This window comes from Montipora foliosa, chromosome 10, assembly GCF_036669935.1.
Source record: "Montipora foliosa isolate CH-2021 chromosome 10, ASM3666993v2, whole genome shotgun sequence".
NCBI lineage: Eukaryota > Metazoa > Cnidaria > Anthozoa > Scleractinia > Acroporidae > Montipora > Montipora foliosa.
This window is the reverse complement of record NC_090878.1, coordinates 34,437,588-34,447,587: the sequence shown is the minus strand read 5'-3', so window position 1 is coordinate 34,447,587 and position 10,000 is coordinate 34,437,588. Positions and strand designations below refer to the sequence as shown.

At 43.7% G+C, this 10,000-nt stretch overlaps 1 protein-coding gene across 1 annotated transcript in view; it reads right to left on the bottom strand.

Moving 5' to 3' along the window:
- Positions 1 to 9,112: 9,112 nt before the first annotated feature.
- LOC137972973 (G-protein coupled receptor-associated protein LMBRD2-like) overlaps positions 9,113 to 10,000 on the bottom strand; it is a 24,672-nt gene continuing 23,784 nt past the window's right edge. The window contains exon 14 of the mRNA XM_068819666.1: positions 9,113 to 9,596. Coding sequence (XP_068675767.1) covers positions 9,306 to 9,596 — 291 coding nt within the window. The 3' untranslated portion in view covers positions 9,113 to 9,305. The remainder of the gene's footprint in view (positions 9,597 to 10,000) is intronic.

The window sequence follows — 10,000 nt, the reverse complement described above, 5'->3', positions numbered from 1 at the left end:
GGGTACAAACTCATTGACTACTGCAGTTCCAGTGACCACGGCTCCTACTTTCACCCTTTCACAGCAGGATCTTACTTTTCACAGGCTTTAGGCTGCTCAAGGAAGCTTTTCTGGCTTTTCAAGTCTGTGAACATGTTACTTAACAGGAACTTGGATGCATGCTATCCAACTGCTAAAAGTGATACTGACCTAGCTTGTGGATTTGCTGATTTCTTCATGCAGAAGATTGACCGTATACGTAGTGAAATTGCTGTTGGGCGGAGTGCCACTGAATTGACAACAATCTCTGAAGCAGTGCAATGTTTTAGCTGTGAAACGAAGCTACAGTCTTTTAAATCACTTACAAATAACGAGGTCTTCAAATTAATCAAGTCTGGGGCAATTAAGTCGTGTTCACTTGACCCGCTTCCAGCTTCAATCATGGCCAAGTGTTGTCACGCTTTGTTGTTACCTATGCTTACGAGAATCATAAATTTGTCATTGACTACGGGTGAAATGCCCGAGGACTTAAAATGTACCATGCTTCGACCATGCTTTGATGACCAAATTGATCATGTCTGTAAGTCTTCGACCAACCACTTAAGGAATTTGTTTAGAATTCTTCCATATCTTGACGTGAATGCTGCCTCGACGGTTATACATGCATTTATAACTACGCGGTTGGACTATTGAAATCATCTATAAAGTCCAAAGTATAAAGTGAAGAGGTTGCAACACATCCAGAACATTGCTGCTTGCTATGTCACCGGTGCACGGAAATATGATCATATTATTCCTATCTTAGTACAACTTCATTAGTTACTGTCTACTCGTGGATTCTCTGCAGTGCTCATCCTTCCAGGTGGCAAGATATGACACAGTATAAACTCCTCATCCTGAAAGACCTCCCGCCTGTTCCCTGAGAAGGCTTGGCTGCATTATGACATCGCCTTCCGTAAAGATGCAGCTGTGTCGGGTTTGGTGGACTGGTCTCGTATGAATCTTGACTTACATAATTTCCATACTCGTGCAACACTGCTGCAAACAAGCGTGTCCTCTGAAGTCCCATCTTCAGCCTCAAGGATGTTGGCCAGCTCTCCTAATATTTGTCGATCCTGGAACGATGGCACCTGCCGTTGACCCTTTGGTCAGTGCCGCTACCGCCACTTCTGTGAGAAATGCAAAGGAGGTCCCTTTCAGGCCTCACAGTCCTATAGTCAGCACTTGCGGTCAGCTACCCTGCCATGGAGTAAATGCCAACCTACTTTGCGGAAGAACTTTGTACATCATGTAGATATTCCTGGTTCAGTTCTGATTTCAAACATTGTGTTTCCTGTTCCGGTTTATGTTGTTACGTCGACACAAGACTTCTGTGACAAGCTTCCTGTAATGTCAGCTCAAACCTCCTGTCCTAATTTCTCCTCCGTCATAGACTGCCTGCAGCAAGATCCGGTCCCTCCTTCTAGGGTTACTCCAATCAATGCGGAAAAACTTCGGCATGAAATGTACTTCCATCCTGATCAAACCCAGGTGGATTATATGATTTAGGGTCTCAGCAATGGTTTTCATCTCGGTTTCAACCCTCTGGCAGTATCATTAAAGTCTGCAAGACAGAACATGCCTTCGGCATCACTTCACCCTTCACTAATTGACCAGTATCTTCTCACAGAACCTGAGAAAGGGACTGTCGCAGGCCCCTTCTCCATAGCCCCTATTCCAAACATCCATATCAGTCGCTTCAGGATCATTCCTAAGAAATACCAGCCTGGGAAATGGCGGCTTCTTCTAGACTTATCTACAATAGCCCAGTAGGCCATAGTGTCAATGATGGAATTCCAAAAGAATCTTTTTCAGTGCAGTATATGAAGGTTGATGTTGTTATCAATGGAATCATGTCTCTTGGAAGAGGATCCCTTCTGACAAAATTTGATGTGGAAAGCACTTATCGTAATGTCCCAGTACATTCCGATGATCGTTACTTGTTAGGAATAAAGTGGCGAGCGATGTTCTTCATCGATTTAGCGCTTCCTTTTGGCTTACGCTCAGCTCCATACATTCTCGTCCCTTGCAGATCTTCTGGAGTGGATTCTCAAACATAATTATGGCATAAACTTCTTGTTACACTATCTGGACGACTTCCGAACCCTCCTAACTCTCCAGTTTGCCAGAATAATGTCAATACTTGTGTTCAATTGTTTTTGGAGTGGGGCATTCCTCTTCACCCAGATAAACTTGAGGGACCCTCCACTTGTTTGACAGTACTTGGTATTGAGCTGGACTCAATGACATCTACAGGCTTGTCTTCCACTGGACAAGTTTGACTGCATTGCCGCTCTTCTGGAATCCTGGTCACTAAAACAGCATTGCACAAGGAAAGAGTTGGAATCTCTTATCGGCAATCTCCAACACGCTTGTAAGGTAATCCCCCAGGGTCACACCTTTCTACGGCGTATGATTAAATTGCTGTCAGCTTTTCGACGGGATGACCATCCAATTAGGCTCAACCAAGATTTCCGCTTAGACCTCTCCTGGTGGCGTGAATTCTCCCATTCTTGGGATGGTTTTAGTTTCCTGCTATCCCCCCCAGTGGGCGCCCTTACCAGAGTTTCATGTCTCTTCAGATGCCGCAGGTGCACTGGGATATGGCGCCATCTTTGATAATGAGTGGTTTGTTGGTGAATAGTCCTCTATTCAGAAGCCTTTGTCGATTGCGTACAAGGAGTTGTTTCCTGTGGTTGTTGCATCCCGTTTGTGGGACCACTGTTGGGCTGCAAAGCGCATGGAGTTTTGTTCTGACAATATGGCGGTAGTCAGCGTGCTACGTTCGGGCACCTCTAAGGATCCAAACATGATGGTTCTTCTTCGTTACCTTTCTCTTAGTGCAGCTCGTCATTCCTTTGCCTTTACTTTCTCTCATAGGCTGGTAGAGACAATTGCATCGCTGATACTTTATCCCATTTTGACTTTCAGCATTTCCATCATCTCCTGTTGTGAAAGTTGAGTTGTATTGTGTAATGGTAGTTTTCTTTAACTACATTGGAAATTAGTGGTTTATCGTTATAACTGACTGACAACTTGAAAACATTCTGTTCGTTGTGAGATAGTTGAGCTCTGTGAGAAGAAAGGTTGAAGACGACCGACATCAGGTAAATAAAAGTTGAAGTTTGCGAAGAACGGCCGGTTGAGCCGTGGCATTCGCAAAACAGTGGCACCTCCGACGGGACCTGGAAGCGTGCTCTTACCGGTAATCACCAGGCATCGTGATTCCCTGAATACAATAGTTCAAAGTATAGAACAACTTAAGCTCCAAGTGGTGGAAGAAATGTTCAATAATGACAAATCAGATGAAGAAATTTCCACATGGACCACAACCATTGAGGGACGCGTGTCCGAAGGCGATGCAATGGTCACAAAATTGACTAATTTAATGTGTAAATGACCTTAACGCTGAAGAAGAATTAAGAGTTAAGGAAGGGGAGAACGTTAAGAATAAAGAGCGTGAAGAACTGCTAAAATTCGAGCGAGCACAGCCAGAGCAGAAAGTTGAATTTGAGAAGAAAATAGAAGAGTCTTAGAAGAACCAGGCGCCAGGACAAGGCATACAAAGCTCCCAAAATCAACTATTGCTAAATTTAATGGATCCCATATGGCTTGGCTGCACTTCTGGAATATTCTTGAAACTAAAGTTGACAACTGTAGGGATTTGGCAGGTGTAACTAAATTCGCTTATCTTAAGGACCTTCTGGAACCGAAGGTAAGACCTTGAATCTTTGGCTCCCTTTCTCAATTGAGGGATATGAGCGAGCCAAAATTATTTTATGGGAGAACATCTGAAATAGTCAATGCTTACGTTCAGAGTATCATGGCATTACCGAGTGTTAGTGGTTCTAACCCAGTGAAAATACACCAATTTTGACAACCTGTTGTTCAATGTATAAGCGCTAGAAAAACTAGGAAGATTACAGGATGTTAAAGGGTACGTAAGGATGTTGCTAGATAAGCTGGAAGCAATTAGGGCCAATTTAGTGTGAACAGACGACTGGCAAAATTGGGATTTTCCAAAATTTGTGACCGCCCTTCGCAAGTGGGCCTAAAGAAATCCAGTTTTCGTCAAGTCGATTGACAAGAGCCAGGAAAATTATCCTCCAAGAAGAACCACGCGTGACTTGTTCTACCACGCGCGACAAGAGAACAGGCATTCCCTTGGGTGTGTTTATTGCGAAAATGCCGACCACAAGTCGTTCAAGTGCAACAAGTTCACTGACCCAACTCAAAGGAAAAAGATCCTTATCCAAAAGCACTTATGTTTTAATTGCACCAAACCCGATCACAGAGCGTCGGAATGCAAGAGGAGAAGAACGTGTTTGAATTGTAAGGGATGCCATCACTCTTCCATCTATGATAGAGAAACTGTTGAGGCTTCTATGACGGCCGCGCAAGTAGGTGAAGGGCCAGTAGTTTTCCCTATTGTCGTAGTGGAGGTTGCAGGGATCCGGTGTCGTTCATTAGACTCAGGGGCTGGAAGTTCCTACGCGTTTGTGGCCTTACTCACAAAAATTGCTGCGAAACCTCACCATTCCTGTGTTTGAAAGGTTGAGATCATGTTAGGCACAGTCAAGCGTATCATGGAAGTTTATCGGATCAAGATTAACTCAGTAACAGGTGACCTTGAGATGGAAGCAGACGTGACGAAAGTTGACAAACCACAGCTAATGACGGTCGAAAACCACTGTTACAAAAGTCTTTTAGAGAAACACCCACACCTTAAAGGAGTCATCATGGATGATACCGATGACAAACCCCGTCTACCAGTGCACCTTATCCTTGGAAATAGTGAGTGCCCTAGAATCAGCACCTCAGAGCCACAACGCGTTGGTAGGGAATGGGATCCAGTCGCAAGTTACACGAAGTTGGGCTGGACCATTACTTCACCTGGTCATGAGTTAGACACCACCAAAATGCTGCCCACTCAAACATCTAGCGCAGACTACAAAGAACTTTGTAGATTAGATGTTTTCGGGCTTGAAGATTCACCGACAGGAGATCAGGGTGTAGTCTATGAAGAATTTAAAGAACAATTGTGGCGAAGCACGGAAGGATGGTATGAAACTGGACTTCCGTGGATAGGAAATCATCCTTCTCTGCCAAGTAACAAAGAAGGAAGCCTTCGCAGACTTGGGAGCCTTTTAAGGAAGCTAGATTGATCGAAGTCCATCAGTGATTACCATGAAATCATTCAGGAGCAGTTGGAAACTGAAGTAGTCGAACACGCCCTGACAGAATAATACATTCCCCATAAGGGAGTTATACCTGAATCAGGTGAAAGTACCAAGCTGAGAGTTGATGCTTCTGCCAGAGCCTGGAACTTGCACCATCCAGATTGTATGGAAGTTTAATCTAAGCAGAGCTGATTAAGCCCTGATGGGGAGGCCAGTTTGAACGCATGGTTGGCCTCGTGAAAGCAGCAATGAGGAAAACTAATGGCAATGCCAGCCTTGCCTTCAATGAGCTGAAAGAAGTGATATTGGATGTAGAAGTAGCCCTGAATGGCCGTAGAAGAAGATTTGCAGCAACCCATATTGACACCAAATTCATTGATGTGCATCAGACCAAACGTGCTACCGGAACGGCAGCCGCACCATGGAGAAAATTACAACTCAGGACACGCGAGAAACATCTGTGTAAATGCAAGGATACCATGTTGCATAGGATAGGATAGGAATAAGTGGAAACTCGGTATTGTGGAAGAATGCATAACAGCGTGAGACTGAATCGTGAGAGCAGTCAAGCTACGAGCGGGAAAAGGTCATCTTGAATGAGCCATTCAGCACTTATACCCCCTTGAACTGTCTTGTGGCAGAAGAGTAGATCGCCAAGTTACAGGAGCCACACTAAATGTTCAAGCAGGTGTTTTCAGACCAAGGCGTGACAAGTTGTGTGTACATCATGTCATTCAGCAGGAAGAAGTGTTAAAAAAAAGACAGAACTTTGCACGAATGTGTTTGCCCTTTTCAAGAACAAACAGGGGAGTGTGTTGTGAAAGTTGATTTGTATTGTGTGACGGTAGTTTTCTTTAACAATATTTGTGATTCGTTAAATTGTATTTAAATCAGAAATTAGCAGTTTATCGTCAGAACCGACTGACAAGTTGATTAGGTGTTCATGCATGGGTAAAAGTATGCTTATGCCACCTTTTCCAGTCTGCGTCTTACTCTAAAAATGATTCATTGTGCTAAGATGTGTTTTTTTTTAAACGTTCTGTTCGTTGCGAGATAGTTGAGTTGTGTGAGAAGAAAGTTTGAAGACGAGCGACATCATTCACGATCCCACCACATGCAGCACCGGCGGCAATCCCAATCCCACCATCACTGCTGGCTCAGCTTCCTGTAATTTGAAGGACAAATGCCATTTCTACTTAGCTAATGGCTTGGCTCTTTATTTACCAGAACGGCACTCCTCTTTCTAGGTCTCAGCTGTCTTCCTTTCTTCAAACTACCCAACAATCAGCAGGCATCCCTGGAAAGTTCTCAGGCCATAGTTTTAGAATTGGAGCTGCAACTACTGCTGCCAGGAAGGGCCTTCCTGACCATCTCATTAAGACTATGGGGTGTTGGTCTAGTGAAGATTGCTTGTTATATGTGCGCACTCCAGTGGAAACCATCCTTTCTGTGGCAGGACGACTTGCTTAGCAGGTATGAGCTTCTTTACCCTTCATTTGGGCTGCTTTTCTGAGTGCTGTCGGATTTGGGCATTCTTTGGGGCTCTGCCTTCCCTGGCCATGAGCCCCCCTTTTCTTCAAGCAATGCCAAGCGGGCTCAGAGGTCCTCCGGCTTGGAGTGGGGGCTCATGGCTGGGTTGCCTGGATTTGCCAGCGATGGGAGCGGTCTCCATCTAGGAGCTGGCTGCCAATAGTGGAAGCTCCTGGTTTTCTCAGGCACCCAACCTCCACTTTGCGAGGCAGTTGTTAAATGCAGTTAATGCAATTTAACGGAGTTAACAACTAGGAGCACAAGTTTTACCTTCGTGGTCAGCAGTTTGTTAGATATGTGCATGCGCCAGGATTCCTCGTATTCTTGGTCCATAGGGCGTTGTAGCAGTTTTGTTGGCGTTTTAGTCAGGGTTTTCTGAGCGTTAGTGTTTTCCTGAGCATGGGAACTCCTTGGAGGCTGTCTCTCCTCCCCTCCCTTTCTTTCCACTGTTTTATTGGTGTGACGGGTGCCTGTTTTTCTCCTTCCGCTTGGGGGCTCACGGCTGGGTTGCCTGGATTTGCCAGCCATGGGAGCGGTCTCCATCTAGGAGCTGGCTGCCAATAGTGGAAGCTCCTGGATGTCTCAGGCACCCAACCTCCACTTTGCGAGGCAGTTGCTAAATACCCAATACAAGCCACATATTCTCTACTTCAACGCAAGGCTGAAGAAAAGTGGAAAGGTTTTCACAGCAGCTTGTATGATGATGCACCGTCCTATGAATTATTGTATGAAGATGGCCAGAAAGCTTTATTTTTTCCTGGCTCCAATGTACTGTTTACGTTGAACAGATACCATGAAGAATTGGTAAAGAGGCAGAGAGGCCCGGTGGTTAGGGCGCTTGCTTTGAGATCCGGATCAATTTGATTACAACGTTAGAATTGTTGCTCCCCAGAAGTGGCCGCATTTACACATCCCTTTTGGTTTAGCCAAAAAGAAATTCAAGAATTTGTCAGTGGCCGAATTCATAAATGGCTATTTAGATATCAGGCAAGCTGCGAAGGGAGAGCTGCACGAGGTCATGTCAGCCCATCCCATCTCATACATTTGGCAGCAAAGTACAAATGGCTCTCTGTTTTGTCATTCCACGCCGCTGTCCTCGAGCGCATCAAGGTCGGTTTGGCTTCTTGGAGGGATGACTTTACTGAACGGTTCGGCGGCATATCGAAGATCACTGGCGTTTTGTCCATATTTCCAGTAACATGAGGGGGTAGTTGTGTTCTTTGCAAAGTTTTATAATATAACAGTGTGAAATCGGATGATCTTCAGTGAAATTAACGAGCGTTATTTATCAGACCGGCATTGTAAAACTCTGGGGAGTTTCGTGGCCGTTTTGATGTTTCAGTTTATCGCTCAAAAGTGAAGGCTATGTTGTTCAGTTGTTCATTTAAACAGAAAGGTTAATTTATTAGTGGATCTTGGTCAAGCCTTTTACTTTTCAATCAAAGACCAATGCGTCTTTGTTTTTATGCTAATGAGGGACGCGTGTCTAAAACAATGGTTCCGTGTCTAATACGCATCTCAATTTTCGGAGCTGTTTTAGTGGAAAAAAAGTGCTTATTATACACGGGTAAATACGGGTATGCCAAAAGTACTGGTATGTTCTCCTTTTCAGGAGGTGCGTTCTGCAAAATTCTGACCCTTGAGCTCGAAGAGAAAGCTACTAAATGGCGCGAACTTTCGAGGGTAGCAGCTTCATGTATGACAAATATTTTTAGACGTCTTGCACCGCTGGCTGGAGGACCCTGTAGCAGGATCAATAATTTGTAATTCGCTGTGGGTGATTTGAATTTGTTGTGAGTGGTTTGTAATTTGATGTGAGTGGTTTGTAATTTGATGTGAGTGATTTGAATTTGCTGTGAGTGATTTGTAATTTGCTGTGACTGATTTGAATTTGCTGTGACTGATTTGTAATTTTCTGTGAGTGATTTGAATTTGCTGTGAGCATTTGGTTTTGATGTGACAGTTGCGGGCCACCGTAGCTTTTGCGTGTGACATGACTAAAGTCATTGGCACGCAGTCTAGCATTTGTCGAATATTAAGTACATTGATTACAGTCCTCTTGATTTATGAATGTCTGACATCTTCATTGAAACCACAATATAGTAGCTCTGGCAGAAAATATTTGGACCATCTATAACACCAGTGACAGTTGAATTCATTGTTTTTGGGTTCTGAAAGGTCTCAAAAAGTCAATATGAATTAACAGACCTTAGCTAATTACTTGCACACTCACATTCACCAAGTTTTCTACTTTTTAAAAACACCACAACCTCTCCATACAAGTTATTGAAGGCATAAGGTGTTTCAACTGCTTCATCCATTGAAATGGACACGTTTGTCCAAATTTGAGGTAGCTAAGGTACAGTAAGGCTTCTTTAACAATATCTCCTGTAAGTCTACTTTAATGCTTCCCTTCTTCACACTTGTAGATTTAAGTCTCTCTTACCCCTGACAATTTTACTCGTCAGTGGAGGATGGTTTAGGGGTGAAGGGGTTCATCGCTGCAAGTCAAACCGAACCCAGAGTTCTTATGTTACTGAATAAAATTAAGTCCTACAAAACATGAACAGTTCAGTATCATAAATCATCGAAAATGTTCCTTGGTGCTCTACTGGAAGAGGATCGTCCATATCCCGACGACGTAGCACTGAAACTAGATGGCCCACTGGGGTCATGATCAGTTGCAGATAAGAGCTCCACACGATCGCTGTCAGTATCAAACCTGGAGTACTTTACATATTGCCCATCCGATGCCAAGTTTGTGCTTGAGGTGGCATGGTCGTTATCAGAAATCCTGCGATCTTCGCGTTCAACCTTTCGTGCTGCTAGTTTCTTTTTTGTTGACTCAGCCCTTTCTGACCACGATTCCTGCAACCAAATAAAACAAACAATTAGGTAAAGGAGTTTTTTACATCTGTCACATATTCAATGCGAAAATTGATGCAGAAAATGCCATAAGAATCTATCTAGAATCGATCAAGAAAAGGTTTCTTATTTCTTTCAACCTCTGTGTGTTACAGTAATAACATCTTCTATTATAATACAATATAGTTTGTATTCTGTGGACCTCTTAACACTAGCAGCTGGTGCAAAGAACAGGCAAATGAAAACTGTCACTCCTTATGAAAAATTCACCTGGACTCTGAATGAATATCAAAAAGAGATAAAATTTTCTAAACACAAAACCACCTTTTTTACATTTAAGGGCATTGGTGCATTGCCAAATTTGCACAACATTGCATAAAACACGAGGATGGCAGTTAACTCTGAAA